This window comes from Salmo salar, chromosome ssa10 (genome assembly GCF_905237065.1).
Source record: "Salmo salar chromosome ssa10, Ssal_v3.1, whole genome shotgun sequence".
NCBI lineage: Eukaryota > Metazoa > Chordata > Actinopteri > Salmoniformes > Salmonidae > Salmo > Salmo salar.
The window spans coordinates 47832154-47848997 of record NC_059451.1 but is presented as its reverse complement, the minus strand read 5'-3'; the positions used below and the strand labels follow the sequence as shown (position 1 = coordinate 47848997).

The 16844-nt window shown below is 47.6% G+C and overlaps 1 protein-coding gene across 2 annotated transcripts in view; it reads left to right on the top strand.

Annotated features, from left to right (window-relative positions):
* The window catches only part of pde4dip (phosphodiesterase 4D interacting protein), a 167514-nt gene that overhangs the window by 10402 nt on the left and 140268 nt on the right, over positions 1-16844 (top strand). For both annotated transcript variants that reach the window (XM_045687856.1, XM_045687857.1), the window contains exons 2-3: positions 4570-4622; positions 7220-7293. In XM_045687856.1, coding sequence (XP_045543812.1) covers positions 4570-4622; positions 7220-7293 — 127 coding nt within the window. The remainder of the gene's footprint in view (positions 1-4569; positions 4623-7219; positions 7294-16844) is intronic.

Below are 16844 nucleotides of genomic sequence, written 5' to 3'. Positions count from 1 at the left end.
GTACAACATAATCCGAAACACAACTAAAACAAACTGCAAATACATCCAACATGTTTGTAGTCACAAGCTTGATGTAGTCATTGTGTGCTAGGAATATGGGACCAAACACTAAACTTTTGACTACTTTAATACACTATAAGTACATTTTTCCAAATACTTATGAAATCATTGAATGGGGGGACTAGATACATGTACTTATCGTTATTTCATTTCTAAACAGTAAAACAGAAATCAATGAAAATACCCTCAAATAAAAGGTGACATTCTGTACTGTCGCTTTATAGAAAACATTTGATATCAAATCCAAAATGCTGGCGTATAGAGCCAAATGAAATGTTTTATCTTCACTGTCCAAATAAATAAGTAGGGGAGTGTACATATGGACTAAACAGAGTAATGCATAGTTAACTGTGATGTTTCAAGGAAAACTATTCATTTTGACATTTTGTCCTTGAGCGGTTTGGTGATTATTTTTATTTCGAAAACTTTGTGTTGTTGTGTTAATCTAAAGACAAGGTTATCACACTATATTAGTCAATGTAATCACTGACATGGGAGAACACACACACACACACACACACACACACACACAGTCAGATCAAATCATCAGGTTTATTGGATCTTCAGCCAGATCAGTGATTGGATGATTAGTTTTATCTACTGCGAAGGCTTGTTTCTAGAAGGACTCTGTTTGACAACAAATAGAAACATTTGTGGCAACAATACAAAAAGAAAGATACTAGTTACAGTACTTGGTGTAATCATGATGAAATTATTGAAGTGTACTCATTCTTTTCATCATGTTGATGGCTCAGACTTTCCTGATGGTCCCCAGGGCAGGTGCTGATGAGTCAGGCCTTTTTACACTTGGCTCTGTGGGAAGTCCTGTTGTTGTAGTGGTAGTGGCCTAGTGGTCTGTCTGAATGGACATAGGGCTTATTCTAGAACACACACACCGCACACACACGCTCAGATGCTGCGTATACAAGCATTGTTCCAGAGGGTTTCCCCTGTCCTGTCTCTCTCCACAGTGCTATATCATAGTTCCAGAGAGTTTCCCCTGTCCTGTCTCTCTCCACAGTGCTATATCATAGTTCCAGAGAGTTTCCCCTGTCCTGTCTCTCTCCACAGTGCTATATCATAGTTCCAGAGAGTTTCCCCTGTCCTGTCTCTCTCCACAGTGCTATATCATAGTTCCAGAGGGTTTCCCCTGTCCTGTCTCTCTCCACAGTGCTATATCATAGTTCCAGAGAGTTTCCCCTGTCCTGTCTCTCTCCACAGTGCTATATCATAGTTCCAGAGAGTTTCCCCTGTCCTGTCTCTCTCCACAGTGCTATATCATAGTACCAGAGAGTTTCCCCTGTCCTGTCTCTCGCCACAGTGCTATATCATAGTTCCAGAGAGTTTCCCCTGTCCTGTCTCTCTCCACAGTGCTATATCATAGTTCCAGAGAGTTTCCCCTGTCCTGTCTCTCTCCACAGTGCTATATCATAGTTCCAGAGAGTTTCCCCTGTCCTGTTCTATACCTCTCTGGGTGGGGGAGACCATATGCCCAAGGCTGGGTGCTGTATAACATATGTAATGAAGCCCCACTCCAACTATAGTGATGTCATCCCCCTGGTGTTCTAAGAGAATGGAGAGGGCCTATTACTGGTTTCAGTCCCTAATGATGTCATCCACTGTTACTGGTATCAGCCTCTAGTGATGTCATCCACTGTTACTGGTATCAGCCTCTAATGATGTCATCCACTGTTACTGGTATCAGCCTCTAATGATGTCATCCACTGTTACTGGTATCAGCCTCTAGTGATGTCATCCACTGTTACCGATATCAGCCTCTAGTGATGTCATCCACTGTTACTGGTTTCAGTCCCTAATGATGTCATCCACTGTTACTGGTATCAGCCTCTAGTGATGTCATCCACTGTTACTGGTATCAGCCTCTAATGATGTCATCCACTGTTACTGGTATCAGCCTCTAATGATGTCATCCACTGTTACTGGTATCAGCCTCTAGTGATGTCATCCACTGTTACCGATATCAGCCTCTAGTGATGTCATCCACTGTTACTGGTATCAGCCTCTAGTGATGTCATCCACTGTTACTGGTATCAGCCTCTAGTGATGTCATCCACTGTTACTGGTATCAGGCTCTAATGATGTCATCCACTGTTACTGGTATCAGCCTCTAGTGATGTCATCCACTGTTACTGGTATCAGCCTCTAGTGATGTCATCCACTGTTACTGGTATCAGCCTCTAGTGATGTCATCCACTGTTACTGGTATCAGCCTCTAGTGATGTCATCCACTGTTACTGGTATCAGCCTCTAGTGATGTCATCCACTGTTACTGGTATCAGCCTCTAGTGATGTCATCCACTGTTACTGGTATCAGCCTCTAGTGATGTCATCCACTGTTACTGGTATCAGACTCTAGTGATGTCATCCACTGTTACTGGTATCAGACTCTAGTGATGTCATCCACTGTGTCCATGTGATCCTTACTCACTCAGAGTGTTGTTGTTTACAAGCCTCTTCACTCAGTTAAAGGATTGTTTACAACCTATTGTGTGGCCAGGCCTCTTGTGTTTGACCAATTGATCCCTGTTGAATATCCTATGAGCACTGGTGTTTCTGTGAGATGTTCTGTCAACACGCTGACAGCTCTGATAGCTCTGATAGCTCTGACAGCTCTGATAGCTCTGACAGCTCTGATAGCTCTGACAGCTCTGACAGCTCTGATAGCTCTGATAGCTCTGATAGCTCTGACAGCTCTGACAGCTCTGACAGCTCTGACAGCTCTGACAGCTCTGACAGCTCTGATAGCTCTGATAGCTCTGATAGCTCTGATAGCTCTGACAGCTCTGACAGCTCTGATAGCTCTGATAGCTCTGACAGCTCTGATAGCTCTGACAGCTCTGACAGCTCTGACAGCTCTGATAGCTCTGACAGCTCTGATAGCTCTGACAGCTCTGACAGCTCTGACAGCTCTGACAGCTCTGACAGCTCTGATAGCTCTGACAGCTCTGATAGCTCTGATAGCTCTGATAGCTCTGATAGCTCTGATAGCTCTGACAGCTCTGACAGCTCTGACAGCTCTGATAGCTCTGACAGCTCTGACAGCTCTGATAGCTCTGATAGCTCTGATAGCTCTGATAGCTCTGATAGCTCTGATAGCTCTGATAGCTCTGATAGCTCTGACAGCTCTGATAGCTCTGACAGCTCTGACAGCTCTGACAGCTCTGACAGCTCTGACAGCTCTGATAGCTCTGATAGCTCTGACAGCTCTGATAGCTCTGACAGCTCTGATAGCTCTGATAGCTCTGATAGCTCTGATAGCTCTGACAGCTCTGACAGCTCTGACAGCTCTCACCTAATTTGCACTCACTGTATATAGGTTTTTCTTTTTTCTACTGTATTATTGACTGTATGTTTGTTTATTCCATGTGTAACTCTGTGTTGTTGTATGTGTCGAACTGCTTTGCTTTATCTTGGCCAGGTCGCAGTTGTAAATGAGAACTTGTTCTCAACTAGCCTACCTGGTTAAATAAAGGTGGAACAAAATAAAAAAAATAACCTTGTATTTATGAATGTGTGGTTTAGTCAGTATGTGCTTGTATAAAAACACATCAGCCCAGTTTGTTTGGTTGTGTTGCAGTTGGATGTTGACTGGTTTTAGCAGGTGCTTTAACCAGAGCCTAATAACATGTTCTGCTTCTTAGCTATGGCTCTGAGAGCTTTTCAGGACCATATGACCTGACAAGTCACATCATGTCTGTTCAAATTAAATTGTTTGGCCGATCCAGACAACAGACAACAGACAGACAGGCAGGCAGGCAGGCAGGCAGGCAGGCAGGCAGGCAGGCAGGCAGGCAGACAGACAGACAGACAGACAGACAGACAGACAGACAGACAGACAGACAGACAGACAGACAGACAGACAGACAGACAGACAGACAGACAGACAGACAGACAGACAGACAGACAGACAGGCAGATAAACAGATTATGCTTCAGGAGACATAAAGAGACTGGGTCTGAGTCCTAAATGGCACCATATTCCCTATATAGTGCACTGGTTAAAAGTAATACAATATAAATGGAATAGGGTGCTATTTGGGATGAATCCTTTGTGAATCAGAGGGTCAGGTGATGTGTGGTGGGAGTGGATGAAGTGACTTCAGCCTGTCCCGTCTCTGACCACAGTTAGTTTCCAGCACTGCTGTGTGAATAGGAACACTGTGTCTCTAACAGGGCAGTGACAACGTCTCCACTCCATCACTCACTGTTCCACATAGTTTAAACTCATTTATTCAAGCTAATATTTTTGTAATATTTCATAAATAGGGAGTAGGCACAGGACTTGTTCCTGACCACATAACCTGACCAGGAAAAAATTGGCTGGCTCTCTACTCAGCTCAAACAGTTTTAGCAAAACTCTTATGTTTTGTATGGGAGATTGGGAGTCACACTATTCCCCAGTCTATTGGATATGGTAACCGTGTGAGTTGATGGTAGCCAGTGTGTATGTGTGTGTGTGTGTTTGACTTAAACCTCTTTCCTGTTTCAGGCACTATGCTGGTGATCGGCAGGCCCAGCCCAAGAATGTAGGACACATGACTGGTGAGTGGGGATTCACACTGGCTCTGTCATTTAGCACAATATTTGGAATAGTTAGATTCTCCCTCCCTCCCCCTATCTGGTCTCTAGGTATATCATCTGTTTCTATCCTGTTCTTCTTCTCCCGTCCTGTTTGATGAAGCAAACCCCCGGCCCCTGTTCCTGTGTGTTTGGCACGGTGCTTGCGTCATTCATATGTGTGTTGTGTAATTTCCCGTACAGTGGACTGGCCTGTGTATCAGCAGTTAAACTCCAGGCACAGGTCCAGGACACATCTTCTGCTGCCTAGCCTACACGTTACTTGACGCACAGCTCTTTAATAATCTGTAATGAGCTTCCTGCCCGTGATTTTAAAGAACTGTCAGAAGTTTCAGCTCTGCCAATGGTTCTGTGATTAAAGCCCCCTGGGTCCTAACCTGGGTCCTAACCCCCCCCCCCAAGGAATTATTGTAACCCTGTGTGGTTTTTCTGGGAATGTTCCTTGTATTTAGTAGTTTTGAGGAGAAGTTTGGCATCAGGCCTCCTTATGGTCATTTGGAGCCATTTCAGCTGTATTAGACCCTACCAAGTTGGCTAAGCAGGGCCTAGGGGTGACATAGCCTACTGTATACATCAAACAGCAATAGGGCTTTAATGAGACTGAGCTCCTCGCTGTTACTATGGCCCGGATTCAATCAATCTCAGTTAGTGGTATTTCTGGAGAGTGTCAACTCACATGCTGTTGTTTTGAAAAAGTGCTATCCATGCAAATGACTACCGGTCTCATGCTAATTGATCATTAATTAACATAAACACGTTTAGCATCTTACACACATACATGCTGCTGATGTGTGCCTTTGGAACATAAAAAGTAGAATAAATCAGTTGAATATACACCATCACATTACATGTTGTTTATTTATGAAGTTGTGATAGGCTTACAAACCTAGAATGTTCTAGAAATCAAAACATATGGACATCGTGATGCGACTCCCCATGGATGATTTGGAAAAAGTCGCAAAAAAAGGCATTCACTCTGTTGCTTGCACTTCCTGCGGAGAGAGAGAGAGAGGGAGAGTGGGAGAGAGAGAGAGAGAGAGAGAGAGAGAGAGAGAGAGAGAGAGAGAGAGAGAGAGAGAGGGAGAGAGAGAGAGAGGGAGAGAGGGAGAGAGGGAGAGAGAGAGAGAGAGAGAGAGAGAGAGAGAGAGAGAGGGAGAGAGGGAGAGAGAGAGAGAGAGAGAGAGAGAGAGAGAGAGAGAGAGAGAGAGAGAGGGAGAGAGAGAGAGAGAGATTGCATTGCTGCTCTGTTTCTTTGGCAAGGAAGTTAGGAGATATCTAATCAATGGAAGATGGAATTAAAATAACAGAATTAAAAGTGAAATGCTACAACGCCCAAAAGCCAATAGTAAGGCTGCTATTTATAATCTGAATGGAGCTGTTGTTATGTGTAGCTAACTGTAGGACGTGAGAAGCTCAGTAACGTTACAGCTAGCCTCAATTAGCCTAGTTAGCTAGTTTCTCTTGGTTTGATGCAGTCAAGACAGGTACTATGTAATCAGATGGGATTATAAATGACTAGAAGTTAGTCTAGTGCGAATGAACAGTGGTTGCTGTCTCTATCTCTTTCTGTGCCTGTCCAAGCTGATTGTTGTCTGCAAGCCTGTCTGAACCTGTCTGTCACACACTCACACACACGCACTCATGCACGCACGCACGCACACACACACAGACACACACACACACACACACACAAGGCCCCTCCCCCATTCCCTATAGCCTATTGCTGCTCGCTCTGTGCCTCTTTCTCCCTTCCTCCTTAGCTCCGGTTAAAAAAGTAGCAAAACAATTGGCTTTTCTGCTGCTTCCCTCACTCGGATAAGACTGGACGTGGACCTGACTGGGTCCATATGGGACAGGTCTGGTTGTCCTTAGGTCCCTTCGGAATGGGTTTTAAGAAATGTATTTATGCATAATGGGTCAGGGGCTTTCCCGTGTCCACTTCGGAACGGAACCTATAACTCCCATCACCATTTGTCCTCATTGTTCAGATTATTCAAATTCAATCATGAAGAGTTTAGAGAATGATTAGAGGGACAATAGAGTGCTGAGTACCAGGCCATCAGCGAGGGCCATTAGCAAGTTTGCTAGGCTACCCATCAGCTCCATTCATTTGAACAGTTTTGGATGGGATTACTGTGACCAACGGTCATTTGGAATTTGACTGCGGTCACAGCTACAACGCTAGGCATACCCCAACCACAGAATGGTGGGGGCATTAGCCAGTCATTTAAAAATATGATTGCGAGTAGATTGCTGATTGGCCAGCTCATCCTCATCTAGACCGCTGATTGGCCAGCTCATTCTCATCTAGACCGCTGATTGGCCAGCTCATCCTCCTCAGGAGAATAACATCATCCTCAATGAGGAAATAGCAAGCATTTTTTGTTTGAGATACAAGTGTGAAGTGGGGTTTCAAGTGTTTTTCCTCCAATTTTTTGCTTTGGCCATATACAAGTATATAATGAGTCAACAACATTTTTGGGGTATGAGTTAACAGAATATAAACTTTTAAAAGTGAGATTGTCACTGGACAGTTACTTTTAACTGTTTCCTTTTTCTAGATGTTTCGTGTGATGAGACAGAGCAAGGCCCTTCTCCTCCACTCCAGACCCACAGCCTCAGAGAGTTTGAACAGGTAAGGTGTTGTCGTCTTCGCTCCTCTTCCTATGGTCTCTGGTTCAGCAATGTTAGTTAGTCTGACGCTGTCTGTGTGGGAGTCAGTGGGAGAGAGAGGTGTTCAGGCCTGTCTGGGTTGTCTGTTAATATGTGTTTTGGTGTGTTGGTGATGATTATGTGGTAACTGAACCTCTGACTACATGAGTCAAAGATATTCCAGTCTCGTGTGGCTTCCCCCAATCCCCATAATTCTCTCTCCTCACCTTACCCTGCCTGCATATCGGCCACCTAAACCTGTACTGTAAATAACCCACAAAGTCACTCAAACACACAAACACATTCACACAGAGACATAATGTATGTATAGAAATCTAAATCAATTCTATTGTGTTTGTGACACTGTGCAGCTGTGGTGCACTATACAGTAAGTGGTGGGTATGGTTGTGGAGGGAGAAGGTTGGTTTCTCTCCTCTAGTGGTGGGTATGGTTGTGGAGGGAGAAGGTTGGTTTCTCTCCTCTAGTGGTGGGTATGATTGTGGAGGGAGAAGGTTGGTTTCTCTCTCCTCTAGTGGTGGGTATGATTGTGGAGGGAGAAGGTTGCTTTCTCTTCTCTAGTGGTGGGTATGGTTGTGGAGGGAGAAGGTTGGTTTCTCTCTCCTCTAGTGGTGGGTATGGTTGTGGAGGGAGAAGGTTGGTTTCTCTTCTCTAGTGGTGGCTATGTTTCTGGATGGAGAAGGTTGGTTTCTCTCTTCTCTAGTGGTGGGTATGGTTGTGGAGGGAGAAGGTTGGTTTCTCTCTTCTCTAGTGGTGGGTATGGTTGTGGAGGGAGAAGGTTGGTTTCTCTCTCCTCTAGTGGTGGGTATGGTTGTGGAGGGAGAAGGTTGGTTTCTCTCTTCTCTAGTGGTGGGTATGGTTGTGGAGGGAGAAGGTTGGTTTCTCTCTTCTCTAGTGGTGGGTATGGTTGTGGAGGGAGAAGGTTGGTTTCTCTCTTCTCTAGTGGTGGGTATGGTTGTGGAGGGAGAAGGTTGGTTTCTCTCTTCTCTAGTGGTGGGTATGGTTGTGGAGGGAGAAGGTTGGTTTCTCTTCTCTAGTGGTGGGTATGGTTGTGGAGGGAGAAGGTTGGTTTCTCTCTTCTCAAGTGGTGGGTATGGTTGTGGAGGGAGAAGGTTGGTTTCTCTCTTCTCTAGTGGTGGGTATGGTTGTGGAGGGAGAAGGTTGGTTTCTCTCTTCTCTAGTGGTGGGTATGGTTGTGGAGGGAGAAGGTTGGTTTCTGTCTTCTCTAGTGGTGGGTATGGTTGTGGAGGGAGAAGGTTGGTTTCTCTCCTCTAGTGGTGGGTATGGTTGTGGAGGGAGAAGGTTGGTTTCTCTCTTCTCTAGTGGTGGGTATGGTTGTGGAGGGAGAAGGTTGGTTTCTGTCTTCTCTAGTGGTGGGTATGGTTGTGGAGGGAGAAGGTTGGTTTCTCTTCTCTAGTGGTGGGTATGGTTGTGGAGGGAGAAGGTTGGTTTCTCTCTTCTCTAGTGGTGGGTATAGTTGTGGAGGGAGAAGGTTGGTTTCTCTTCTCTAGTGGTGGGTATGGTTGTGGAGGGAGAAGGTTGGTTTCTCTCTTCTAGTGGTGGGTATGGTTGTGGAGGGAGAAGGTTGGTTTCTCTCTTCTCTAGTGGTGGGTATGGTTGTGGAGGGAGAAGGTTGGTTTCTCTCCTCTAGTGGTGGGTATGGTTGTGGAGGGACAAGGTTGGTTTCTCTCCTCTAGTGGTGGGTATGGTTGTGGAGGGAGAAGGTTGGTTTCTCTCTTCTCTAGTGGTGGGTATGGTTGTGGAGGGAGAAGGTTGGTTTCTCTCCTCTAGTGGTGGGTATGGTTGTGGAGGGAGAAGGTTGTTTTCTCTTCTCTAGTGGTGGGTATGGTTGTGGAGGGAGAAGGTTGGTTTCTCTCCTCTAGTGGTGGGTATGGTTGTGGAGGGAGAAGGTTGGTTTCTCTCTTCTCTAGTGGTGGGTATGGTTGTTGAGGGAGAAGGTTGGTTTCTCTCTTCTCTAGTGGTGGGTATGGTTGTGGAGGGAGAAGGTTGGTTTCTCTCCTCTAGTGGTGGGTATGGTTGTGGAGGGAGAAGGTTGGTTTCTCTCTTCTAGTGGTGGGTATGGTTGTGGAGGGAGAAGGTTGGTTTCTCTCCTCTAGTGGTGGGTATGGTTGTGGAGGGAGAAGGTTGGTTTCTCTCTTCTCTAGTGGTGGGTATGGTTGTGGAGGGAGAAGGTTGGTTTCTCTCTCTCTAGTGGTGGGTATGGTTGTGGAGGGAGAAGGTTGGTTTCTCTCTTCTCTAGTGGTGGGTATGGTTGTGGAGGGAGAAGGTTGGTTTCTCTCTTCTCTAGTGGTGGGTATGGTTGTGGAGGGAGAAGGTTGGTTTCTCTTCTCTAGTGGTGGGTATGGTTGTGGAGGGAGAAGGTTGGTTTCTCTTCTCTAGTGGTGGGTATGGTTGTGGAGGGAGAAGGTTGGTTTCTCTCCTCTAGTGGTGGGTATGGTTGTGGAGGGAGAAGGTTGGTTTCTCTCTTCTCTAGTGGTGGGTATGGTTGTGGAGGGAGAAGGTTGGTTTCTCTCTTCTCTAGTGGTGGGTATGGTTGTGGAGGGAGAAGGTTGGTTTCTCTCCTCTAGTGGTGGGTATGGTTGTGGAGGGAGAAGGTTGGTTTCTCTCTTCTCTAGTGGTGGGTATGGTTGTGGAGGGAGAAGGTTGGTTTCTCTCTTCTCTAGTGGTGGGTATGGTTGTGGAGGGAGAAGGTTGGTTTCTCTCCTCTAGTGGTGGGTATGGTTGTGGAGGGAGAAGGTTGGTTTCTCTCTTCTCTAGTGGTGGGTATGGTTGTGGAGGGAGAAGGTTGGTTTCTCTCCTCTAGTGGTGGGTATGGTTGTGGAGGGAGAAGGTTGGTTTCTCTCTCTCTAGTGGTGGGTATGGTTGTGGAGGGAGAAGGTTGGTTTCTCTCTTCTCTAGTGGTGGGTATGGTTGTGGAGGGAGAAGGTTGGTTTCTCTCTTCTCTAGTGGTGGGTATGGTTGTGGAGGGAGAAGGTTGGTTTCTCTCCTCTAGTGGTGGGTATGGTTGTGGAGGGAGAAGGTTGGTTTCTCTCTTCTCTAGTGGTGGGTATGGTTGTGGAGGGAGAAGGTTGGTTTCTCTCTTCTCTAGTGGTGGGTATGGTTGTGGAGGGAGAAGGTTGGTTTCTCTCTTCTCTAGTGGTGGGTATGGTTGTGGAGGGAGAAGGTTGGTTTCTCTCCTCTAGTGGTGGGTATGGTTGTGGAGGGAGAAGGTTGGTTTCTCTCTTCTCTAGTGGTGGGTATGGTTGTGGAGGGAGAAGGTTGGTTTCTCTCTTCTCTAGTGGTGGGTATGGTTGTGGAGGGAGAAGGTTGGTTTCTCTCTTCTCTAGTGGTGGGTATGGTTGTGGAGGGAGAAGGTTGGTTTCTCTCTTCTCTAGTGGTGGGTATGGTTGTGGAGGGAGAAGGTTGGTTTCTCTCTTCTCTAGTGGTGGGTATGGTTGTGGAGGGAGAAGGTTGGTTTCTCTCTTCTCTAGTGGTGGGTATGGTTGTGGAGGGAGAAGGTTGGTTTCTCTCTTCTCTAGTGGTGGGTATGGTTGTGGAGGGAGAAGGTTGGTTTCTCTCTTCTCTAGTGGTGGGTATGGTTGTGGAGGGAGAAGGTTGGTTTCTCTCTTCTCTAGTGGTGGGTATGGTTGTGGAGGGAGAAGGTTGGTTTCTCTCTTCTCTAGTGGTGGGTATGGTTGTGGAGGGAGAAGGTTGGTTTCTCTCCTCTAGTGGTGGGTATGGTTGTGGAGGGAGAAGGTTGGTTTCTCTCTTCTCTAGTGGTGGGTATGGTTGTGGAGGGAGAAGGTTGGTTTCTCTCTTCTCTAGTGGTGGGTATGGTTGTGGAGGGAGAAGGTTGGTTTCTCTTCTCTAGTGGTGGGTATGGTTGTGGAGGGAGAAGGTTGGTTTCTCTCTTCTCTAGTGGTGGGTATGGTTGTGGAGGGAGAAGGTTGGTTTCTCTCTTCTCTAGTGGTGGGTATGGTTGTGGAGGGAGAAGGTTGGTTTCTCTTCTCTAGTGGTGGGTATGGTTGTGGAGGGAGAAGGTTGGTTTCTCTCTCTCTAGTGGTGGGTATGGTTGTGGAGGGAGAAGGTTGGTTTCTCTCTTCTCTAGTGGTGGGTATGGTTGTGGAGGGAGAAGGTTGGTTTCTCTCTTCTCTAGTGGTGGGTATGGTTGTGGAGGGAGAAGGTTGGTTTCTCTCCTCTAGTGGTGGGTATGGTTGTGGAGGGAGAAGGTTGGTTTCTCTCTTCTCTAGTGGTGGGTATGGTTGTGGAGGGAGAAGGTTGGTTTCTCTCTTCTCTAGTGGTGGGTATGGTTGTGGAGGGAGAAGGTTGGTTTCTCTCTTCTCTAGTGGTGGGTATGGTTGTGGAGGGAGAAGGTTGGTTTCTCTCTCTCTAGTGGTGGGTATGGTTGTGGAGGGAGAAGGTTGGTTTCTCTCCTCTAGTGGTGGGTATGGTTGTGGAGGAGAAGGTTGGTTTCTCTCTTCTCTAGTGGTGGGTATGGTTGTGGAGGGAGAAGGTTGGTTTCTCTCCTCTAGTGGTGGGTATGGTTGTGGAGGGAGAAGGTTGGTTTCTCTCTTCTCTAGTGGTGGGTATGGTTGTGGAGGGAGAAGGTTGGTTTCTCTCTTCTCTAGTGGTGGGTATGGTTGTGGAGGGAGAAGGTTGGTTTCTCTCTTCTCTAGTGGTGGGTATGGTTGTGGAGGGAGAAGGTTGGTTTCTCTCTTCTCTAGTGGTGGGTATGGTTGTGGAGGGAGAAGGTTGGTTTCTCTCTTCTCTAGTGGTGGGTATGGTTGTGGAGGGAGAAGGTTGGTTTCTCTCTTCTCTAGTGGTGGGTATGGTTGTGGAGGGAGAAGGTTGGTTTCTCTCTTCTCTAGTGGTGGGTATGGTTGTGGAGGGAGAAGGTTGGTTTCTCTCTTCTCTAGTGGTGGGTATGGTTGTGGAGGGAGAAGGTTGGTTTCTCTCTTCTCTAGTGGTGGGTATGGTTGTGGAGGGAGAAGGTTGGTTTCTCTCTTCTCTAGTGGTGGGTATGGTTGTGGAGGGAGAAGGTTGGTTTCTCTCTTCTCTAGTGGTGGGTATGGTTGTGGAGGGAGAAGGTTGGTTTCTCTCTTCTCTAGTGGTGGGTATGGTTGTGGAGGGAGAAGGTTGGTTTCTCTCTTCTCTAGTGGTGGGTATGGTTGTGGAGGGAGAAGGTTGGTTTCTCTCTCTCTAGTGGTGGGTATGGTTGTGGAGGGAGAAGGTTGGTTTCTCTCTTCTCTAGTGGTGGGTATGGTTGTGGAGGGAGAAGGTTGGTTTCTCTCTTCTCTAGTGGTGGGTATGGTTGTGGAGGGAGAAGGTTGGTTTCTCTCTTCTCTAGTGGTGGGTATGGTTGTGGAGGGAGAAGGTTGGTTTCTCTCTTCTCTAGTGGTGGGTATGGTTGTGGAGGGAGAAGGTTGGTTTCTCTCCTCTAGTGGTGGGTATGGTTGTGGAGGGAGAAGGTTGGTTTCTCTCTTCTCTAGTGGTGGGTATGGTTGTGGAGGGAGAAGGTTGGTTTCTCTCTTCTCTAGTGGTGGGTATGGTTGTGGAGGGAGAAGGTTGGTTTCTCTCTTCTCTAGTGGTGGGTATGGTTGTGGAGGGAGAAGGTTGGTTTCTCTCTTCTCTAGTGGTGGGTATAGTTGTGGAGGGAGAAGGTTGGTTTCTCTCTTCTCTAGTGGTGGGTATGGTTGTGGAGGGAGAAGGTTGGTTTCTCTCTTCTCTAGTGGTGGGTATGGTTGTGGAGGGAGAAGGTTGGTTTCTCTCTTCTCTAGTGGTGGGTATGGTTGTGGAGGGAGAAGGTTGGTTTCTCTCTTCTCTAGTGGTGGGTATGGTTGTGGAGGGAGAAGGTTGGTTTCTCTCTTCTCTAGTGGTGGGTATGGTTGTGGAGGGAGAAGGTTGGTTTCTCTCTTCTCTAGTGGTGGGTATGGTTGTGGAGGGAGAAGGTTGGTTTCTCTCTTCTCTAGTGGTGGGTATGGTTGTGGAGGGAGAAGGTTGGTTTCTCTCTTCTCTAGTGGTGGGTATGGTTGTGGAGGGAGAAGGTTGGTTTCTCTCTTCTCTAGTGGTGGGTATGGTTGTGGAGGGAGAAGGTTGGTTTCTCTCCTCTAGTGGTGGGTATGGTTGTGGAGGGAGAAGGTTGGTTTCTCTCTTCTCTAGTGGTGGGTATGGTTGTGGAGGGAGAAGGTTGGTTTCTCTCTCTCTAGTGGTGGGTATGGTTGTGGAGGGAGAAGGTTGGTTTCTCTCTTCTCTAGTGGTGGGTATGGTTGTGGAGGGAGAAGGTTGGTTTCTCTCTTCTCTAGTGGTGGGTATGGTTGTGGAGGGAGAAGGTTGGTTTCTCTCCTCTAGTGGTGGGTATGGTTGTGGAGGGAGAAGGTTGGTTTCTCTCTTCTCTAGTGGTGGGTATGGTTGTGGAGGGAGAAGGTTGGTTTCTCTCTTCTCTAGTGGTGGGTATGGTTGTGGAGGGAGAAGGTTGGTTTCTCTTCTCTAGTGGTGGGTATGGTTGTGGAGGGAGAAGGTTGGTTTCTCTTCTCTAGTGGTGGGTATGGTTGTGGAGGGAGAAGGTTGGTTTCTCTCTCTCTAGTGGTGGGTATGGTTGTGGAGGGAGAAGGTTGGTTTCTCTCTTCTCTAGTGGTGGGTATGGTTGTGGAGGGAGAAGGTTGGTTTCTCTCCTCTAGTGGTGGGTATGGTTGTGGAGGGAGAAGGTTGGTTTCTCTCTTCTCTAGTGGTGGGTATGGTTGTGGAGGGAGAAGGTTGGTTTCTCTCTTCTCTAGTGGTGGGTATGGTTGTGGAGGGAGAAGGTTGGTTTCTCTCTTCTCTAGTGGTGGGTATGGTTGTGGAGGGAGAAGGTTGGTTTCTCTCTTCTCTAGTGGTGGGTATGGTTGTGGAGGGAGAAGGTTGGTTTCTCTCTCTCTAGTGGTGGGTATGGTTGTGGAGGGAGAAGGTTGGTTTCTCTCCTCTAGTGGTGGGTATGGTTGTGGAGGGAGAAGGTTGGTTTCTCTCTTCTCTAGTGGTGGGTATGGTTGTGGAGGGAGAAGGTTGGTTTCTCTCTTCTCTAGTGGTGGGTATGGTTGTGGAGGGAGAAGGTTGGTTTCTCTCCTCTAGTGGTGGGTATGGTTGTGGAGGGAGAAGGTTGGTTTCTCTCCTCTAGTGGTGGGTATGGTTGTGGAGGGAGAAGGTTGGTTTCTCTCTTCTCTAGTGGTGGGTATGGTTGTGGAGGGAGAAGGTTGGTTTCTCTCTTCTCTAGTGGTGGGTATGGTTGTGGAGGGAGAAGGTTGGTTTCTCTCCTCTAGTGGTGGGTATGGTTGTGGAGGGAGAAGGTTGGTTTCTCTCTTCTCTAGTGGTGGGTATGGTTGTGGAGGGAGAAGGTTGGTTTCTCTCTTCTCTAGTGGTGGGTATGGTTGTGGAGGGAGAAGGTTGGTTTCTCTCTTCTCTAGTGGTGGGTATGGTTGTGGAGGGAGAAGGTTGGTTTCTCTCCTCTAGTGGTGGGTATGGTTGTGGAGGGAGAAGGTTGGTTTCTCTCTTCTCTAGTGGTGGGTATGGTTGTGGAGGGAGAAGGTTGGTTTCTCTCTTCTCTAGTGGTGGGTATGGTTGTGGAGGGAGAAGGTTGGTTTCTCTCTCTCTAGTGGTGGGTATGGTTGTGGAGGGAGAAGGTTGGTTTCTCTCTTCTCTAGTGGTGGGTATGGTTGTGGAGGGAGAAGGTTGGTTTCTCTCTCTCTAGTGGTGGGTATGGTTGTGGAGGGAGAAGGTTGGTTTCTCTCTTCTCTAGTGGTGGGTATGGTTGTGGAGGGAGAAGGTTGGTTTCTCTCTCTCTAGTGGTGGGTATGGTTGTGGAGGGAGAAGGTTGGTTTCTCTCTTCTCTAGTGGTGGGTATGGTTGTGGAGGGAGAAGGTTGGTTTCTCTCCTCTAGTGGTGGGTATGGTTGTGGAGGGAGAAGGTTGGTTTCTCTCTTCTCTAGTGGTGGGTATGGTTGTGGAGGGAGAAGGTTGGTTTCTCTCCTCTAGTGGTGGGTATGGTTGTGGAGGGAGAAGGTTGGTTTCTCTCTTCTCTAGTGGTGGGTATGGTTGTGGAGGGAGAAGGTTGGTTTCTCTCTTCTCTAGTGGTGGGTATGGTTGTGGAGGGAGAAGGTTGGTTTCTCTCTTCTCTAGTGGTGGGTATGGTTGTGGAGGGAGAAGGTTGGTTTCTCTCTTCTCTAGTGGTGGGTATGGTTGTGGAGGGAGAAGGTTGGTTTCTCTCCTCTAGTGGTGGGTATGGTTGTGGAGGGAGAAGGTTGGTTTCTCTCTTCTCTAGTGGTGGGTATGGTTGTGGAGGGAGAAGGTTGGTTTCTCTCTTCTCTAGTGGTGGGTATGGTTGTGGAGGGAGAAGGTTGGTTTCTCTCTTCTCTAGTGGTGGGTATGGTTGTGGAGGGAGAAGGTTGGTTTCTCTCCTCTAGTGGTGGGTATGGTTGTGGAGGGAGAAGGTTGGTTTCTCTCTCTAGTGGTGGGTATGGTTGTGGAGGGAGAAGGTTGGTTTCTCTCTTCTCTAGTGGTGGGTATGGTTGTGGAGGGAGAAGGTTGGTTTCTCTCTTCTCTAGTGGTGGGTATGGTTGTGGAGGGAGAAGGTTGGTTTCTCTTCTCTAGTGGTGGGTATGGTTGTGGAGGGAGAAGGTTGGTTTCTCTCCTCTTAGTGGTGGGTATGGTTGTGGAGGGAGAAGGTTGGTTTCTCTCTTCTCTAGTGGTGGGTATGGTTGTGGAGGGAGAAGGTTGGTTTCTCTCTTCTCTAGTGGTGGGTATGGTTGTGGAGGGAGAAGGTTGGTTTCTCTCCTCTAGTGGTGGGTATGGTTGTGGAGGGAGAAGGTTGGTTTCTCTCTTCTCTAGTGGTGGGTATGGTTGTGGAGGGAGAAGGTTGGTTTCTCTCCTCTAGTGGTGGGTATGGTTGTGGAGGGAGAAGGTTGGTTTCTCTCTTCTCTAGTGGTGGGTATGGTTGTGGAGGGAGAAGGTTGGTTTCTCTCTTCTCTAGTGGTGGGTATGGTTGTGGAGGGAGAAGGTTGGTTTCTCTCCTCTAGTGGTGGGTATGGTTGTGGAGGGAGAAGGTTGGTTTCTCTCTTCTCTAGTGGTGGGTATGGTTGTGGAGGGAGAAGGTTGGTTTCTCTCTCTCTAGTGGTGGGTATGGTTGTGGAGGGAGAAGGTTGGTTTCTCTCTTCTCTAGTGGTGGGTATGGTTGTGGAGGGAGAAGGTTGGTTTCTCTCTTCTCTAGTGGTGGGTATGGTTGTGGAGGGAGAAGGTTGGTTTCTCTCTTCTCTAGTGGTGGGTATGGTTGTGGAGGGAGAAGGTTGGTTTCTCTCTTCTCTAGTGGTGGGTATGGTTGTGGAGGGAGAAGGTTGGTTTCTCTCTCTCTAGTGGTGGGTATGGTTGTGGAGGGAGAAGGTTGGTTTCTCTCTTCTCTAGTGGTGGGTATGGTTGTGGAGGGAGAAGGTTGGTTTCTCTTCTCTAGTGGTGGGTATGGTTGTGGAGGGAGAAGGTTGGTTTCTCTTCTCTA